The sequence below is a fragment of the Lepidochelys kempii genome, chromosome 6 (genome assembly GCF_965140285.1).
Source record: "Lepidochelys kempii isolate rLepKem1 chromosome 6, rLepKem1.hap1, whole genome shotgun sequence".
Classification (NCBI taxonomy): Eukaryota; Metazoa; Chordata; order Testudines; family Cheloniidae; genus Lepidochelys; species Lepidochelys kempii.
Window position 1 is genome coordinate 66,933,522 of NC_136385.1, and position 20,129 is coordinate 66,953,650.

The 20,129-nt window shown below is 43.1% G+C and overlaps 1 protein-coding gene across 1 annotated transcript; it reads right to left on the reverse strand.

Moving 5' to 3' along the window:
* Positions 1 to 206: 206 nt before the first annotated feature.
* Positions 207 to 15,981, reverse strand: SYNJ2BP (synaptojanin 2 binding protein). The gene is made up of 4 exons (XM_073348499.2): positions 15,770 to 15,981; positions 7,695 to 7,831; positions 3,431 to 3,526; positions 207 to 2,053 (listed from the first exon to the last, which is right to left on the reverse strand). Exons 1-4 carry the CDS (start codon positions 15,831 to 15,833, stop codon positions 1,913 to 1,915), a joined length of 438 nt encoding a protein of 145 aa, XP_073204600.1. The 5' UTR covers positions 15,834 to 15,981; the 3' UTR covers positions 207 to 1,912.
* Positions 15,982 to 20,129: the final 4,148 nt, after the last annotated feature.

Genomic DNA, 20,129 nt, shown 5'->3' on the forward strand with positions numbered 1-20,129 from the left:
TATATAGCTGGTGTAGCACTCTAGGATCCTTCACAATGCTATGGGAATGTCAAATACTACAGCACATGGGCTTTCATCTAATCACTATAGGAGAACATCTCCAGCTAGTCATACTGTGGCATTCTAAACATTTGTATAACAAAGTGTCCTGTAAAAACAGAAGAAGGTTAGGGATGAGAGAAGTAAAGAGTGGAGAGGGCCATCAATTCAGTTTCTCTTGTTTGTATACATATATTGCATATGTGATTTTTGGCATTTATACAGATAATACATATCACTTTTCTTTTTGCAAAAGAATACATTCTTTCTGTGAGACAAGAAAAACAGGTCTTACTCCACTGAGGTGTTTAAAACCAGACAGAGCGAGGAGTTACAATCCTGCGGATAAAATTCAATCACAGCTTTTCAAAAGATGCTCTCCTGCTGCACAGTCTTATTCACTAAACACACTAGCACATACGCTTCTTCCAGGCACTGTGGCCTAACAAGCACGGTTCAGAGGCCACATCAAATACCTAGAAGTGGCTTGTTCTACAGCCTATTTAAAAAACAAAAAGATTAAAGTGCCTTGAAGCACTGACATCCTGTGTGTATTCTCCTCCCTGCTACCCCAATAGAGACACTCTGGCTTCCTTCAGTCTAGAAACCAGCCAGCTTTACTCTCTCATAGGAGCATGGTATTGCTCATTTTCCTGCAGCATTACTATAGAACTAGCAGCCTGTTCAACAAAGCCTTCTGGGGTGTTTTTCTCCTTTGTGGCAAGGCATGACTTTTTGCCAATTCATCTTTCTTACCAAGCCTTCCCTGTCTGCCTTCTGCCCCCCAAAAGAAGAATCTAGTGTGGCTACAGAATGCCTGCATCTTCCTCCTCCATCCCCTGGTTTGCCCATTGGTGTAACTCCCCAGCAGCCATGTCAGAGCCTCAACAAGCAAGCAATGGCTTAGATGGACCAAGACCATACCACAGATCAAGTCATGCTAAGATCTTCCAGGCTGCACGACACTGCAGATAGCAGGTCAGCTGCTGCAATAAGTCTGGGTAAAATGAGTGTTCTATTCCCACCCCCTGCCGCCAAAAATTATTCTGTAACCTGACAGATGGGCTTCTGGTAGCTCCATAGACTAAACATGCTGTTGGTTCACCTCTACTTTAGAGGCCTCTCTCTCCCCTCATTGGGCCATTTCTGATGCTATTGGGTGTCTCTCTCCAGTATCCTAGCACTTTGTTGAAAGCCTCCTGTTACAATTCTTTGGTTCTTCATTCCTGAGCCTTCTATCCTTACTCCTCTCTCCTTCTCCCTGATGTGGCCTCCTGCCTTTCCAGGACCAGTACAACACCTCACTGATATTGCATAATTTGTTTTACATCAGCAGCTCCTCTGGGAACTTTAACTGTGAAACCAGAACCGATGGTATACATTTCTCAAAGGCATTTATTTAACCAGCCCGCTACCGACCCTACCCAAACGATAAGCTATCCCCCACACTCCTCTTCATTCTTGATTCAGAGAGGTGGATCATTGGTTGTAAGAGGAATGAGAGGAGAATAAGGAAATTCTCAAAATAAAAGTTTTGTTCTTAAAACACACCCAAAGTCACATCTTAAAATACAGAATAAGTATTTGAAAGTTCATGGTGCAAGAAAGGAGATAGCAAAAATGCCATGGGATCAGTGAAAATGGCACATTTGTTTACACACGATAATCTCACCTCCCCATTTACTTCCTTCCTCTATCAACCCCACAAGAAAATCAGAACATAGTGAACATCAGCAGCAGCTTTATAAGAGGCAACAATCCTTTCTGGCATTAGTCCACGATACAACTGTTGATTCTCTCTTTAAATTATAACGTAGCTGTGTGTGGGTGTATATTATACATATATGCACAGAGATCTTCAGAGGGGAATGTTTCACATCCGCTGTCGATATCTCAGGAAGGCCCACGCTGCAGCCACCGCAATGGCCAACACTGGCACCAAAATGACAGCTAGGGGAATACCACCTGGTTCTCCATCTCCTCTGTGACCAGCTGGACCATTCTGTGGCTGCAACTAAAACAGAAAGAGGAGAATCAGTGGTAATTGCGGCAAGACAGACAGCAACCTTATGTGAGGAATGTGTGGTTCTAGAAACACGCACAACCACATGGTCATCAGCATACTGTATACTTGGGGCCTGGGAGGGTTAGAATGCAGAAGCCTTCTGCTCCAAAAGGCGTGACTCTGCAACTAGAGTCAAAGAAAAACCTCCATTAGCTAGGAGTAGTATCGATGCTTCCATATCCTCTTTGTAAGCCAGTCACTAGAGAGAAAACACACACTTGGGACAGGTAAGCTTCCATGCAGCAGATGGTAGTGGTACACACACCACAATTCAGCATGACCTGTTCACATACTATTTCACAAGAGCTGCCCTAGTGATGGTTCAGCACTTCCTTTAATCAACTTTAGTGATGGCTAGCGGTGCCAGTCTGGCAGCAGTGGATTTTGGGTTCCTCGGTCTCCAGAGCTAGTACTAGTGCAGGTTAAGGAGCAGCAGTGGCTTCTTTTCTGACACTACAAATATGCCTCTACCCTGGAGAGGACAGCTAGGGATAAGAAGGGCGTTCTCTCTCCCCCCCCCTTTGGAGAATCTTTTGCCTCTCAGCCGAGACTGCCAACAAGGGAAACAATGAATGTCAAGCATGGTGGGCTTTTAATCACATTGACACCTGACCACTAGAACTGCACTGAGTCCAGTAACTCTTTTCACATAGGTACTAAATAGCCTGTGGATTGTAGCGTCACCACCACCAGTGACTGGGCCAGATTTGAATCAGCGGCCTATCATGAAAGGCTCAGTATCCAACCACCAATTTCTGTGCAACCCAGCCCTCCTCTAGAGGGATTTTACTCCTTACCTATAGAGCTGTATTCTGAATCAGGACTTGTCACACAAGGCCCCAGCCTCTTCTCCCATACCTTAATCTCTGGTGCCATGTTGTCTGTGGGGGAAGGGATGTAAGATGGTGGGAGAAAACTTGGGACTTCATCTGACTGTCCAGTGAGACATATTTTGCCTGTTAAAATGACTGGTTAAGAGGGCAGGACCATACCACTCCAACTCCTTGTGGGAAAGAAAAGATCACAGGACTCCACCATACTACACTTTCCAGCCCCCTCCAGAGCATCACTAAATATGATGGGTGGATACTGCTGATGTTCATTAACTTGAATGTTCACTCTAGCAGAAAGGTGCATTCATTAAATAAATACAAAACCAATGCTCTCTAACCCACCCACCCCCCATCACCATATACACTGTAGAAAGCAGAGCAGAATTCCCAGAGGTTCAAAGCAGACAGGGATCTACAAGGACTCTCCTTCAGTTTGACCCAAGCCATGGTAGCAGGGCCTCAGGGACAACCACCAGGAGCTGGCAATACACACCCTGTGTTGAACTTTCAGAGAAACGTTGTAGCCTGCATTCCTGAATAGTTCCACAGCATCCTTGTGCAGCAAGTTCTTCAGGTCCCTGCCGTTAATCTAAACACAGGAATAAAAAGGAGAACTAGTAGCTGTGAGATCAAAAGTTCTCTCTCTGCACTGCAGAACAAAACAACAGCCATGTGTTCAGGTAGTCAGAATTATTCTAAATGCAAGAGGGCACTAAAGTCACTTTCCGTTACCGGAAAATTAAGCAGGTCCTCAGTATATTCTAATTAGAGAGGATCCCAAACCGAAACCCCAGATCAAAGCATTGCTAAAACTTTTCTAAGTTCAAAGTTGGTTCTGAACTTTTGCAGCTTGGGTTTACCTCTAATTCTGATATAGAACAGTTGAGGCAGGGGCTTAATACAATAGAATTCCATTTATCCAATCCAGCTATAAAGTTACTTGCCATTTGCTTACCTGTCTTATCCAACCCCGTATTTACTTGAGTGGTTTTTGAGGCTGAGTGGTCTGAAACATCTTGAAATAAAATGGGTTCTACTGTAAGTGATTTTTAAAAATCTTTTGGAGGAGCAGAGCAATGTCAAAGGAATTGTGGTATTTTGAGGGGGGAGGGGAACTAATAGAACTGGATCTACTGAAAATGAAGTACAACACAGACTGGCTATGTCATTCTGAATCTGCCTGTAACTCCAATTTCCTCACAAACCCTTGTCAACACTGAGAAGTAAATCCATGTCAAGTATGAAATTTAAGAGCTAATCTGAGTTATCAAAGTCTTTTTTTTTTTTTAAATATAGATTCCTTCACATTGGCATAACCGAAAAAACAGTTCAACCTGTTTTCTTCAAACTTTGCAAATAACCTGAACATAGATTTGAGATGGAGCATGAGAAATTTCAACCCAAAGAGAAGAGATGTGGCAAAAGTTATATGGAAGCAAAAAAAGAAAAAAGAAAAAACAAACCAACCACAGAAGGTTATGATGGAATGAATCCAATGACAGCCTAACATTGGTTTTTTTTTTTTTTTAAAGTTATGTATTTTAAAGCTACATATTCTCTCTCTCACATACACCCCCCTTTTGTGATTCTAAAAAGTCTTAAGACAAAAAAAAGGGGGAGAAAAAAAAAACAACCCACACCACACGAACACCACACCTTTAAAGAGGAACTGGAACAGAATGTGTTAATTTACCCTAAGACTGATCCTCACATTTTATCCTTCATTGATCCTGTCAGGGTTCCTTCCCCACGCTGAACTGTAGGGTACAGATAGGGGGTCTTTCATGCAGGTCCCTACCAGCTTAGGTTAAAAGCTTCCCCAAGGTACAAACTTTGCCTTGTCCTTGAACAGTATGCTGCCACCACCAAGTGTTTTAAACAAAAACAGGGAAAGAGACCACTTGGAGACGTCTTCCCCCAAAATATGCCCCCCCCTGAGCCCTACACCCTCCTTTCCTGGGGAAGGCTTGATAATAATCCTCACCAATTGGTACAGGTGAGCACAGACCCAAACCCTTGGATCTTAAGAACAATGAAAAATTAATCAGGTTCTTAAAAGAAGAATTTTAATTGAAGAAAAGGTAGAAGAATCACCTCTGTAAAATCAGGAGGGTAAATACCTTACAGGGTAATCAGATTCAAAACAGAGAATCCCTCCAGGCAAAACCTTAAGTTACAAAAGACACAAAAAACAGGAATATACATTCCCTCCAGCACAGCTTATTTTACAAGCCATTAAACAAAAGGAAATCTAACGCATTTTCTAGCTAGCTTACTTACTAACTTAACAGGAGTTGTAAGGCTGCACTCCTGATCTGTTCCCAGCAAAAGCATCACGCAGACAGACTAAACCCTTTGTTTCCACCCCCTCCAGATTTGAAAGCATCTTGTCCCCTCATTGGTCATTTTGGGTCAGATGCCAGCAAGGTTACCTCAGCTTCTTAACCCTTTACAGGTGAAAGGGTTTTGTATCTGGCAAGGAGGGATTTTATAGCACTGTATACAGAAAGGTGGTTACCCTTCCCTTTATATTTATGACAGATCCATTCTTGGAAAATTTCCTTCAAGATAGACCATGTTTAAAAAAGGAGTTAAATATTTAAGGATATTTGTGCATAGACAAAAGATACACATTTACACTAAACATTTGATAAATATGCAGTTTTAAAAAGAAAGTCGACTAGATGTGTTAGTATTTGCCAATTTTAGAATGTGCACACTTTTAGCGTACCTGTGACGGACAATTTCCTGCAGTGTCCTGAATGAACTTAATTCAATAAAGTTAAACCTAATTAAATGGGGTTTAATATCTTTGGGGTCCTGTGTATTAAAAATACAACTGTGTATGTGTTGTGAAAAATGTACATAACTCCTCTAGGAGGAAGGGGATATGAATGTAATCCCTCTGTAATTAGCCCTTTGAAGCCATCCCCCTGGAGAGATGCACACATACCAGTTCAAACTGGATTCTCCAGGAACCCACAGACACAGAAAATGTTTTTGGATAAACAGCCTGGTTTTAAACTGGCTCAGGGCCTTTTTCCTGATCCAGCTAATGGACAGGACCCATGGAAAGCTCCAGTCCTTAGGGTAGGGTTGGAGGGATTAGGCCTATGGAGGCCACATAAGACGGGGGGTTGTTCAGAGTTGTAGATGAACTTGGAAGCACAAGGAAATCCCTTGGGTGGGGTTTAGAAGGACTGCTCCAGCCAAAGCCCATGTTAGGGTTGGGGTGATCTCTGGTAAGTGTATTAGTATGTGTGTAGGTTCTCTCTCTAGTGCTCTTATCCGGAGAATCAAGTAGGCTTACACAAAGAGAGCTGTGGGGTACCTATAACTGTGGGCAGTCACACTGTCCACCATCTCTGAAGAGAAAGCAAACAGGAATGCTTGGGAAACCGGTTTGTACTGGGACCACCACAGTATAGTCAGGGGACTATGCAGTCTGGAAATACCTAGGTCAGAAGGAGATGGAGACCCCTGTCTCTCTTAAGAAAGGCAATGGCTAGGAAGCTGGAGGCCTGAGAGCAGGTGGTCTTGCTGGATCACTGAATGCCCTATACAGTGACCTTAATCTACTGTCAAATGCTGTGGCATGTGATGTATTAATGCTTAATGGATGAATATTGATTAACAAATTCAACATGCAATCTGAAATAAAAACCTGCATCTTCAGTTAGTGAATGCCTTGGCCCTTTTATTGGCTTTCACAGATAACACTTTTATTGGAAAAAAGGTTTGAAAAAAAATGGATAAGACCCACTGGGTAAGCAACCCAACCAGGGGATCTATGCAAAATTACTACCTACAATATATTCCATGGTGCTTTGTCCTGTCCAGTTTCAAATAATTACAGTAATGAGGCTGCTACTACTTCTCACAGAAGAATGTTTCAAAGCCTTGTGGATTTTACCATCATGAAGTATTTCCTGATACTTAGCATAAGTTTTTCTTTTGCTAAATTTCATCCCATTACTCCTAGTTATACCCCATTGGATCTCACTGAACTATTCCTCCCCTTTCTCGGAATTTACATCCTTCAACTGCTTATCCAGAATTATTACACTGTTAAGATAAAGTACTTATACATCACTCTTTGGTTCAGCAATCAAGCGCCAACTTACACAAGCCACTCAGTTTATTTATATAAACCTAAAACAGGAACATAAATTAAAAAGATGAAAATCCATTAAACATACAAATGATGCATCATATTTTAGCCGAATTCTTTGTTCTTCTTTGCTTGTTAAAGTGCTATCACCTCGTATCACTGACAATAGAAGAAGAAAATCTTCAGACCACATTTGATCCACCTTAACCATGGTGCCAGCAAGGAAAGCAGCCAGTGAAACCCTTCATAGGAAGCCCAGCTCCTCCTGAGCAAAGGAGGTTAATAATCCAAACAACACTGATTAGTATGCCAGGGAGAGAAACCTAGCAACTGAAAGATGAATTCTCCATCCACACAGATATAAATCACAAGCAACTCCAGAAAAGTCAGTGGAGCTACAGTACTGAAATACCAGAATGGGGGGGGGGGGGAAGAGGGGGAAATAATTAGGCCATCAGTACCATAAAAAAAAAAAAAAAACACTGAGATGCACATCACGTAGCTATGCAAGCCTAGAGGCCAAGGAATGTTTCTGGCAAAACAGGATGAGGATGGTCTCTGATCCACAGAATGTCCCATCTCATCTCCTTGCTGGCCAAAACTCTCCCTGATCCCTCAAACACATGCCTCCCAGGGAGTGACTTACCGCTAAAATTTTGTCTCCCTCCTGTAATCGGCCATCAAGGGCTGCAGCCCCATCTTCTTTGATCCGGCTGACGTAGATGCCACTGTCGTTAGCAATGTACCGATGATCTGTCCCACCAACGATGTTAAAGCCCAATCCTGAGACACACAGGAAATAGAGAATGTCAAGTAGATAAGACATTCTTGTAGTTGGGGGGGGGGGGGAAATGCAGCAGTACCTTCTCCAGTCCTCACTTCCCAGGACACCTTCTCATCAATAACTGTTTTTCAACAAAAAGACTCTACATTTCACAATAGACCCTTCTGTAGGTCTAGCTTCAAGCAATAATGAATCAAGCCTCCCAACACCTTTGTGAGGGAGGAAGTATTATTCCCATTTTATAGATGGGGAAGCTGAGGCACCAAGAGGTTACCTGAGCCTAGATCACTCAACTTACAGTCCTGTATTTAACCATGATTTAATGTTTACAAGTCATTGGATCAGGCCCTAGGGTATTGGAGTGCAGAGTTTTACCCAAGGACATACTGAATTGACAGACTTCTTAGCCACTTCACATTTTATGTAAGCATCAGCAGCAACTGTGCAAGCACTTTGTATTGTCCCTGGAATCTGAAACAGGACAGGAAATCAATTCAAAGGACTAGGGGATTTAAAAAAAACAAAACAAACCACACCAAAAAATTGAAATGGAAATTATGGCCTGATTGAGGCAGTTTGGAGTTTTGTTTGTTTGTTAAAAATAGAGTTGATTACAGAACTCTAGCTGTAACCAGGTGGTAGATTAAAATGCATCGGAAGATTCAGACTTGTTGTTTAGTCTAATCCAGAAGAACAGACTGAACTCAAAGGCTGGAGCCCCATAGACTGCTAGAGCACAGTCTGTACCACAATGCAACAAAATATTTGTAAATAAATAAGGAGGGAGACGATCCAGCAGCATGAAACTTGGGAAGTCAGGAGCAGACATACCAAACATCTGAGGGAGGAAAGGGAGAAAACAGTCTCCTTCTGACATGATCCTGTTACTTAGAAGCTACTCCAAGCATGGTCTGAAAGCAAGTCCCAGATGCACACTTAACCAGGCTGATGCTTTCTCCCTCGATGCACTGGGTAGAGGAATAGGAGACAGGAGACTGGTGAACAGAATGGCAAATAAAAGCTAGCTTGTTCCGCCTTGGAAGTGGCTTTTTAGCTCAGTTATAGGAGATCAGAGGGTCTGGGGTGAGCCATAGTGTTCAGAGAGTGCCCTTACAGGCTGATAAATACAGCAACACTAATGGCAGCCTTGACATTCCCCAGTCTTTGTTCCCTTTTCTGTCAGCTTCAGACAAATGGGGGAGAGGATGGAATTGCTAGCAGGGTTTGGGAGAAGCGAGGCAATGATGTTGCTAATGCACTAACGTCTGGTTTAAAAGATACTTGAATGAGATACCGCACACTTTGTGGCAAAAACCATGGGAAATGCTTTGTCATCTTGTTTGAAGCTTAGTAATCTGGGAACAGAGAAAAATCAGTGACTGAGAAAATTTGAGAGGAAATTAAGATTTACCAGAAACATCAGAGGATCCCATTCTAGTGATAGAAACACTAATGAACAAAAAAAGTGAGATTTTTTGTAGGTTTTCAGCAATCAAGGCAAAATATAGAAGACTCATTTTTATCAGAGGACACAGTTTGGGAAATGTGGAGGAGGGATATTTTTGGTGACCAGAAACAAGTGCAGTGGATTCAACTTATTAGCAGCTCCTCAGTTGCCAGCAAAAAGTTGCTATTAACCAGCAGTTGCCAATAAGTGGCAAGCAGGTTTGTGAGGCAGTAGCCAGGGAAGGAAGTGCTGGGACAGGCCTTCCCTGGTTGCAGCCCCACAAACCTGCTTGTGAGTAGGACAGCAGCAGGGAGCAGAGATGCAGCTGAAACGCCAGGGCTTTCCAGGGAATGGGGAGCACTGGCGGCCCATGGAGCTGCATGATACTTCTCCATGTACTCTCTAGATGAGGGAGCTCAGCACATCCCAGTACTTCCCTCCTTATGGAGTCCCACAGCAGGGTGCAGTTGGGAGAGCACAGGGACAGAAAGAGGTACCATGCAGTTCCAGCATCTGGACTGCAGCTATCCCCCTTTGCCCACAGCTTCCCTTCCCCAATCCTGCCCACGCATAGGGACCACAAAAGGAGGTAAGAGCTATCTGCTGGCAAGTTTGCAGGCCTGCTCTCCCAGAAGGAAGTGCTGGGATGAGCTGAGCATCAGCAGCAAGCAGGTTTGTGGGGCGGCAGCCAGGTGGTCCCTGTACTCCCCTCTCTGCCTTCAGCCCCACAAACCTGCCTGTAGGTGGAGCCTTTCTTAAAAAAAAAAAAAATTGCTAATAAGTAGAATGCTGTTGCCAGTACAGTAACTCCTCACTTAACGTTGTAGTTATGTTCCTGAAAAGTGCTACTTTAAGCAAAACAATGTTAAGCTAAGTCAATTTCCCCATAAGAATTAGTATAAATAGGGGAGTTAGGTTCCAGGGAAATATTTTTCGCCATACAAAAGACATTATATAGGTTTTAAACAATTTAATACTGTACACAGTGATGATGATTGTGAAGCTTAGTTGAGCTGGAGGAGTCACAGGGTGGGATATTTCCCAGGGAATGCCTTGCTGCTAAATGATGAACTAGCTCTCAGCTGAGCCCTCAAGGCTTAACACGTTGTTGTTAATGTAGCCTTATGCTCTACAAGGCAGCATGGTGTCAGGCAGGAGGGAGGAAACAAATAGATGCATGGCAGTGGCTGCAAACACTTCCCTGCGGAAACTGAAAGGGATGATGAACCCATGCTATCCTGCTGGAGCGCACCACTCCCTCCTCTGGGCAGCATATACACAGCTGCCTAGGCGCTGACTTTCTAAAGTGCCAGTGGGTGCATGTGTGTTTTTCTGTGTGTGTGAGACAGAGACATATTGCCCCTTTAAGTACGCTGACGCCACTTTAAGTACTCTGCCCTTTTAAGTAGATCAGCATGTTCAGACAAAGCAGCAGCCTGTTGTGTCCCCTGCCCCTCCCCCAGCTCTGTGGAGATGGGGTACAGGAGCGGGGGAAGAGAAACACCCTGACATCAGCACCTCCTCCCTCTCCCCTCTGCACAGCAAGCAGGAGGCTCCCCGGGAGCTGCTCCAAGATAGAGAGCAGGAGCAGCACATGGCAGCGGGGGGGGGGGGGGGGGAGGGACACCTGAACTGCCCGCAATGGATAGCCTGCTGGCGCCTGCCCAGCCACACACCTACTTACAGGGAAATTAGAGGAGCTGATGGGGGGCTGCTGGCCCACCCTGGTTCCAAACCCCCACGAGGACGGGCTGCTCTTTCAGAGACTCCTGCAAGCAGTGAACAAAGCAGGCAGCCAAAGTACGTTATAAGGGAGCATTGCGCAACTTTAAACAAGCAGCAACATAACAAAACAACGTTAACCGGGACGATGTTAAGTGAGAAGTTATTGTATCTGAATCCCATCAGCATTATAATCAACGGAAGAGAACTGGTTCACAAGAAAATTTTGCTATTAACTGGAAGTTGTTAATATCCAGGTTGCTATTAAGCAGAATCTACTGTATTCATAACAGGTGCAGGTTTCACAATTCTTCCTTTTCAAAGAAGAGAAATTCGACATTGATCTACAGGCTAAGAAAGACACCAAATGGCAAAATATTGCCAGATGAATCTAGAATATAATTTGGCATTCCATAAAATGTGATTTTTGAGCAGTGTAAACATACTGCTCTGCCATTTTAACTACTTCTTCCTATTCAACAAACTTTTGCCAGAGATGCAACTGTACCCATCTTAACAGTCTGCAAGCACAGTCAACATTCATACTTAGAGAAGGATTAAACTGTACAGGCACCTGAACTTTGCCAAATAAGTGAATGATCAACTATGTGATAAGTGCTTTGATATTATGAGGAAATGAAGACACCTTGGACCCTACAGATTATCTTGCTATTTAACTCTAAAATATCTATCCCTTATAAGTGGATCAACAATCATAGCTAAGAGCCAGAGGCCCTAAGACACCAAGTGCTAGCAAATAAATTCAGGTCAGAGTGTTCTCTAATGTACAAGAATAACTGCAAGTCAGCATGAGCCCCAAGGCATACATCTAGCAAGTTAGAATTTGATCAGCAGGTTGAATCATGCCCTGATGCTGACACCAAAGCAGCAGCGCTAAGACATCTGAAGCAAAACCAGGATAAGGAGAAGCCTAACAACTGTACACCAGCCTCACACACTTGAATTGAGCTGGAGATATGGTGTCTTTCATCTTTTGACCATCAGATTGCCCATATTCAAGGTCAGGTACCTAGATATTATGTTATGAGCAGAGTACAAAGTCCTGGACAGAAATATTAGACAGGTTAGTAGTGACAACAAGTTGTTACCATAAGTCAATGTGAAAACTTGTTAGACTCAGGTCATACCTACCTTCAGTAGGGAGTTTAAAAACCTAAGATTTCCTCTTCCCCTTTCTCTCTCTCTCATTTAAAAAACACAAAAATCAAATCCCAAAAAACATATACATCTCCTCTACTTTAAGGAAATCCAGAAAATAGTGGTGCTCATGAACTAACTTCATAGATATTTAGTTCAGAAGGGACCATTATGATTATCTAGTCTGACCTCCTGTACAACGCAGGCCACAGAATCTCACCCACCCACTCCTGCGAAAAATCTCTCACCTATGCCTGAGCTATTGAAGTCCTCAAATTGTGGTTTAAAGACTTCAAGGAGCAGAGAATCCTCCAGCAAGTGACCCGTGCCCCATGCGACAGAGGAAGGCAAAAAACCTCCAGGGCCTCTTCCAATCTGCCCTGGAGGAAAATTCCTTCCCGACCCCAAATATGCCAATCAGCTAAACCCTGAGCATATGGGCAAGATTCACCAGCCAGATACCCAGGAAAGAATTTTCTGGAGTAACTCAGATCCCACCCCATCTAATATCCCATCACAGGCCATTGGACATATTTACCATGAATATTTAATTACCAAAACCATGTTATCCCATCATACCATCTCCTCCATAAACTTATCGAGTTTAATCTTAAAGCCAGATAGATCTTTTGCCCCCACTACCTCCCTTGGAAAGCTATTCCAAAACTTCACTCCTCTGATGGTTAGAAACCTTCATCTAATTTCAAGTCTAAACTTCTTGGTGGCCAGTTTATATCCATTTGTTCTTGTGTCCACATTGGTACGGAGCTTAAATAATTCCTCTCCCTCTCCTGTATTTATCCCTCTGATATATTCATGAAGAAGTTATGATTGCTTTCTATAGTCTTCCTAAACTCTGTTCCCCTTCAATTCTATACAATGAAGTGTTCTTATGGCTGTAGGATGGTACCACCAAGAGAAATCAAGAAAAAAAGATTTTGAAGTGTTCAGATCCCCTCATGAGGGGAGGACTGCAGAGACTGAAGTACCACCTTCTGTAGTCAGTCACTTCAGTTTTGGATCACAGCATACCAGAAGGACAAGATGAGGGAAGTTTTCACTACTGCTACTTATGTGGTACCTGTTCTAGGGATAGCTAGAAGACTTCATCTCTCAAGGGTGTCAAGACAGTACCTTTCACTGGAACTAGATTCATTATGAAAAACAACACTGACACCTGCAACAGATGTGGGTGTTCCAGTCTCTGCAAAGGATGACTGGAGCCAAAACCGGTCACTAGCCATACACAGCATTGGTATGGATTGAAGGTCTGGCAGATTTTCATTCATATTTATGTTAATTAAAGATGAGCCCTGAGCTATGCAGTCCAGTTCCAGAGTCAAGACTCCCCCAATATTTGTGACTCTTTGGATTAAGGAGTTTGAGTCAGGCACATAGCTAACTGCAGTTTTGATCATGCAATTAAAAAAATCATTCTGAAGGGGAAAAAAAAAAAAGTTTGATTGACCCAGTGATAGCACCCAGGGCTGTAATAGAAAAGCTAATTTTTCTGTATCCTCCACCCCACTCCCTGTCCCTTCCCTTACTACCCACACTACAGTTAGCTACCTACTTAGTTAACCCACCAAACAGCAACAGTAAACACAAAGTAGCTAGTGTGGTACATTGTCACCCTGACCAACTTTTTCAGAAGTGGCCACTGATTTTGGGTGCCCAGTGTGTCCATTTCAGAAATGCAGAGCAACTGTGCAGCCAGCTGAATTCCACAGGAGCTGGGGGTGCGCCGCACGTCTGAGAGACAAACCCGTGCTGTTTTCCCGAAAGCAGGGGCCACTTTTGAAAGTTCTGGGCCTTGTCTGCTGTGGGAATGTCAGTCATGTTTTGCTTCAATATTCACCACGTTCTTTATGCTACCAGTATGTTACGGGTGAATTTGTCTGCAATTGACACTTCAGCCACACTATTAAATTTCTTTAAATAAAGGCTTTAAAAAAGAAAAGCCCAACAGTCAGCGTGTCTGAGGGTATTTTGTACGGTTACCACAAGGAGTTTGGTGGGCAATTTTGAGTGGAAAAATTGCCACCGCAATTATTAAATTGTTTGTATGTGTGCACACTTGGCTCCTTGCATCCACGGTGCACGTCCACACTAGGAGCGCTTGTATCGATTGTATTGTCAGTGTGGGGCATTGCGAGATGGCTCCTGAAAGCCAATAACAAGCGACATAGGCATTGACACTGCATTGACCTAACTACATCGACCATGACTTTACGCTGCTTGTGGAGGTGGGGTTACTAAATGGTCATAGAGAGACACTTAGATCAGCAGGAGCCAAATTTAAGTGAAGACACTTCCACAGCTTGACTGACACAAGGCAACTTACACTGACCGAACTGTGTAGCATAGACCAGGTCTTTGTCTGGACAAAGCCAAAGGCCTGAATTTTTAAAACGCACTTGACTGTTGCTGCACTCAGTGTTGTGCTAACTGATTTAGAAGCCTAAAATCTCATTTGCCAATGACTTACACATTCAGGAATCCCATTGACAGTGCCTAAATCCCTTTTGGAAATGAGATTTAGACTCCTAAATCAGTTAGGCATAACACTGAGTACAGTAACACTTAAATACCTTTAAAAACCAGGGCCAAAGTGCCAAGAATTAACGAACAGCAACATCTCTCCCATCTCTTCAAGCAAGGTAGGACTACTTCACTACTGGCTGCATTATCTTACAGCTCTAGGATTGTTCCTCCCCCCTTCATTAATGGCTTGGTAGCACAAATACACAGTTACATGCCTGCTCAACACCAGGGCTTCCCTTTCAGCCTTGTTTTCTAGGAGATAAAAACAAACAATATATCTCCCGGGGGGGGGGGGGGGAGAACCCTATTACTCTGAAACCTGACTGTAAACTGTAACAGCGGTGTTAGTCTGTATTCACAAAAAGAAAAGGAGTACTAGTGGCACCTTAGAGACTAACCAATTTATTTGCGCAAAAGCTTTTGTGAGCTAGAGCTCATTTCTCACAAAAGCTTATGCTCAAATAAATTGGTTAGTCTCTAAGGTGCCACTAGTACTCCTTTTCTTTTTGCAGTTTAGAGTCAGTATCTGGTTAAACCTCAAGTACCCCATAGTTCTTCCTTTCAAAAAAGCAGAGCCATACTTGTATTTCCATGGAAGAAAATCCAGCTGCATTCTCTTCCCCTGCCCCAGCCCCTTTTAATTGTGGGGACTGTATTTATAGACTCTTTTCAGCTGCAGCACAAGCCAACACCACTGTACAAGGCTAATATAACTGAGCAATGAGCAAATCTCTTTATAAGCATATGAATCAAAGTGCAATGCACCATTAGCCCCTCCCCCAGAGCATCCAGAGAAGCTGCAAGTACGTTTTAAAAAGCAAAGTTTCGTGGGTATTATTAAAACCAAACAAGACAGATTCCTTCTGCCTGGATTTCTCTTCCACCCCGAAGGTGTTTGCAAATGACTTTGCTACTAGAAACTAGTGCCAGGATTATACAGGCCTCAGGCCGGATCTCTCCTGGCAGCTGTGAAGCCAAGTGAGTTACACAGGACCAGGCTCCTCGCCAGATCACAAGTACACACATCCAGCAAACCAACCTCCCGCCCCCATCTTTAACTCTGTACCTGATGGTCCTCTGGTGAGATCGATCACTTCCTCCGAGAGGGCACAATCCACTCCTCCGTTCATGTCGCACCGTTTTAAAGCTCACGCTCTTTGTCTGCCTCCCGCCACCCGCTGGTTCCCCTCCTCTCCGCACAGCTGCTGAAGGTGAAAGAATCTCTCGGGCCTGAAGCAGCCGCCGCTACTGCGGCACTTTCAGTTTCATCAGCCTCTGAACGGGGCGGGAGGAGACCCTGCTAAGATCTCTGGGATTTGTAGTCCTTATCTGGAATTACCGCTCACTTTCATTCTTGCTGGGAAGAAAGAGAGGAGTACTTGGGGCATATTAGTAGGGTGACCAGATGTCCCAATTTTATAGGGACAGTCCCGCTATTTGGGGCTTTGTCTTATATGGGCTCCTATTACCCCCCACCCCCTGTCCTGATTTTTCACACTTGCTGTCTGGTCACCCTACACCTTAGAGACTAACAAATTTATTTGAGCATAAGCTTTCGGGGGCTAAAACCCACTTCATCGGATGCATGCAGTGGAAAATACAGTAGGAAGATATAGCTACACAGAGAACATGAAATAATGGATGTTGCCATCCCAGCTGTAACGACACCAATTAATTAAGGTGGGCTGTTATCAGCAGGAGAAAAAAAAAGCTTTTGTAGTGATAATCAGGATGGCCCATTTCAAACAGTTGAAAAGGTGTGAGTAACACTAGGGAGAAAGAAAAGGAGTACTTGTGGCACCTTAGAGACTAACCAATTTATTTGAGCATAAGCTTTCGTGAGCATAGTGAGCTGTAGCTCACGAAAGCTCATGCTCAAATAAATTGGTTAGTCTCTAAGGTGCCACAAGTACTCCTTTTCTTTTTGCGAATACAGACTAACACGGCTGTTACTCTGAAACTAGGGAGAAAAAATTTCCCCATGCTGATTCCCCCCCCCACCACTGTTACTCACACTTTCTTGTCAACTGTTTGAAATGGGCCATCCTGATTATCACTACAAAAGCTTTTTTTTTCTCCTGCTGATAATAGCCCACCTTAATTAATTGGTCTCATTACAGTTGGGATGGCAACACCCATTTTTTCATGTTCTGTGTGTGTATATATCTTCCTACTGTATTTTCCACTGCATGCATCTGATGAAGTGGGTTTTAGCCCACAAAAGCTTATGCCCAAATAAATGTGTTAGTCTCTAAGGTGCCACAAGTTCTCCTCATTTATTTTGCTGATACAGACTAACATGGCTGCCACTCTGAAACCTGTCATTCTTGCTGGTTTCCTTCCACAGCGCCCCCCACCCATGTGTTTTGTGGGGGTAAATGAACAGGCATACCAGGATCCAAAGCTAAACTACCTTCAAATGAAAAAATGAATCTGCCTCTGGATTTAGTGGTAAATTATCCCAAATCTTCCCCATCCTGCAAATCTAATACACATTCGTTTTAACCCCATTAATTATTTTAAATATATCTACTGTATACTTTTCAAAAATCAATGAATTAAGCAATTTTATACAGGAAGGGGCTAAACAAGTTTTTTAAAGGGTTTAGATTTTGTGACTTTTTCCAAGCTTTACAAACATTTCAGTGTCTTAATTTGAACCATTGTTTTCCCAGGAGAATGTGTTTTAAAATATGTATCTAAATTGAAGCCTGTGATATTTTTAAAAAACAGTAAAGATACTTGTTTTAAAAAAATTCTGGGATGTCAGGGAAATATTTAAAAAACATCAATGAAATATGCAGATCAGAACTCCAATAGTGCCAGAGCCACTCAGAACTTGAACCTCAAAAACATCAAGTTCTGTTCTAAACTTACAACTCATAATTTTCAGATGGGCTCCAAATGAAATGAAATTAGCTCTCACATCCTTAATTTTAACAAGAAACTTTTCAAAGTCCTGAAAGTCCTTCAAAGTCCTTTTTAAATCCTGAAAATGAATGCATATGAGTGGATCCCTGCCCCAGAATCTGGACCTCAGTTTGCTTTTCTCTAGCTCTTACAACCAGTTAGAGTAAAGGGCGTGGACTGTCTTTCACTTAAGGCCCAAATCAGAGCTCACTGCAGCACAGGCCCTACCTCCTGTGAATCTTACCACTCTATTCAATTCTGTTCTACTTAGGCTGTTATTGTGGGCCTATCACCACTATTGTTAATGATTATTGATTTGTATTATTGCACTGTCTAGGAGCCCCTGTCATGGACCAGGACCCCACTGTGCTAGGCACTGTGCAAATACACTACAGTAGGAGTTTGAGTGGACCCAAGGGAGGTATATAATTATGCAAATGAGAAGCTCATAAAAAAGCCATGGAAATGTTAATATAGTTAAGTAAATTCATCCTTAATGTGTTACAATTAAATGCTCCCCTCAGAATGTTGCTTGAAGACAGTATGAAATGGCACTGGGGATGAGTGGCAAGAGATAAACTTTTGAGAATCAGAAATAGTTGTCACAGAAGCACCTATACTTAAATATTTTGAAAATGAATATGGACTCCAAGATCTCAGTCTATGCAAGTTTCCATGGTTGGGGGTCACCTCTTTGCAGGATAATTGGCAAGTGGCTCCTGTTAAACTTGGTCCCAGGATATCAGATTTTACAATTACATTTTTATGTACAGAAAAGCTCTTTTGGATACCTCATCAAGCTTTCTAAACTATATTTGTTATATTTTTCCTCTCTCTCTGAAGGCTGTATAGTTGTACTAATGAGGTTAACACAGTCTGACTTTACAGGTGGAGAGACAGAATAAAAAAATCAGATACAATAAAAAAATACAATGAAAAAAATCTCTAAATTGCTTCTAAAATAGTTTTTCTTGTACAAAATATGTGGCATGTGGAGAGTAGGTGACCATGTGGTCTGCTATGAAGGTGTTAGCAGCACTTGAGACGATCTGTGTAACTCACTCAATTTTATCACCTGTGTGCATTGCAACCATCCTAAACTCATGACCATTAAACATTTAAACCAGAGTATACCATTTATATCCCCCTATTTTAGGCAAGAGCGTTTTTGGGTTTCTGTCCAAAATTGCAGAAATAATGTAGAGACTGGAATCTTCTCTTTTCCCCCTCACTCCTGGCCAGCTCCAATGAGAGAGGGGACAATAAGGAAATGAGCAAAAGAAAAAGTAAATAACATTTTTACTGTTTCATATTTTGTTTATGTACCATCTGCAGGGTTCTAATTAGAGCAATACTGGGGAGTTAATGGATGTAATGCTGAGGCCTGAAGGCTCTGTGACAGATTTGTTTGGGAAGCTATCATATGGAATGTTGAGGCATGAATGTTCCTTGAAGGCTGGGTAATTCAGGTCAAAGGAGAGATGCTAAAGAAGGAAGTAGGTGTAAAATTGCTCTTAGGCAGAGTAGCAGCACCTAGAGCCCTGTTTTCCTCTCCCAAGTTGATCTAATCAGTTGGATCTCCACTGACTCAGGGAGCCCAGAAGAAGAAATGGTCTGATGTATTGGATGAGTCAGCTCTCATCAGTATTCCTTTCAAAGGTTGCCCCGGAGAGTGCTTGCTTCAGAAGAGCCAATCAATGTCACCAATTTCCCATTCCCAACCTCTATGTCAGGGGTAGCCAATCTGAGCCTGAGAAGGAGCCAGAATTTTCCAATGTACATTGCCAAAGAGCCACAGTAATAAGTCAGCAGCCCCCCATCAGCTCCCGCCCTCCAGTGCTTCCTGCCTGCCAGCAGCCTCACCAGTCAGCGCCTCCTGCCTGCCACAATCAGCTGTTTTGCATGTGCAGGAGGCTCTGTGGGGGAGGGGGAGGAGCGAGGACATGGCAGGCTTGCGGGAAGGGGCAGTGGCCTTGGGGGAAGGGGTGGTGTGGGGGCAGGGCCTGGGGCAGAGTGGGGGGTTGAGCAGTGAGTTCCCCCCAGCACACTGGAAAGTTCACATCTGTAGCTCCAGCCCTGGAGTCAGTGCCTATGCAAGGAACTGCATATTACCCTCTGAAGAGCTGCATGTGGCTCCAGAGCCATAGGTTGGCCACCCCTGCTCTATGTGGTAGTTAGATCCACTTCCCTGTCACAGCAAGACAGAGTTTTTTCTGACTCACCTACATTTGCAACTTCTCTGCAACAGTCACAAGCTGGTAAATAAATACCTCATGAAAACTGAATTAATTCATACTTTAAATTATCTCAGGTCCAATAAAAAAGTCGAATTCAAAAATTCTCCATGTGCAAATGTCTGCTGTTAGGATCACAGCTGGCTACCTTGGCCAGCTGATGTGCATATTTTAGGCCTCCCCATAGAGAAGAGACTATAAAGAAACTCCAGTGAAATAAACCACATGAGAAAATCCTCTGAAGCCTTTAACATGCAACAAATTCATATTGAGAGGCAGGAT

Bases quoted from the DNA above. Each gene is read 5' to 3' on its own strand.
- SYNJ2BP (XM_073348499.2), bottom strand. From the start codon at position 15,833: ATGAACGGAGGAGTGGATTGTGCCCTCTCGGAGGAAGTGATCGATCTC. The intron at 7,832-15,769 runs GTACAGAGTTAA...TGTGTGTCTCAG, and splicing joins TCTCACCAGAGGACCATCAG to GATTGGGCTTTAACATCGTT. The intron at 3,527-7,694 runs GTAAGTCACTCC...TCCTGTGTTTAG, and splicing joins AGGGAGACAAAATTTTAGCG to ATTAACGGCAGGGACCTGAA.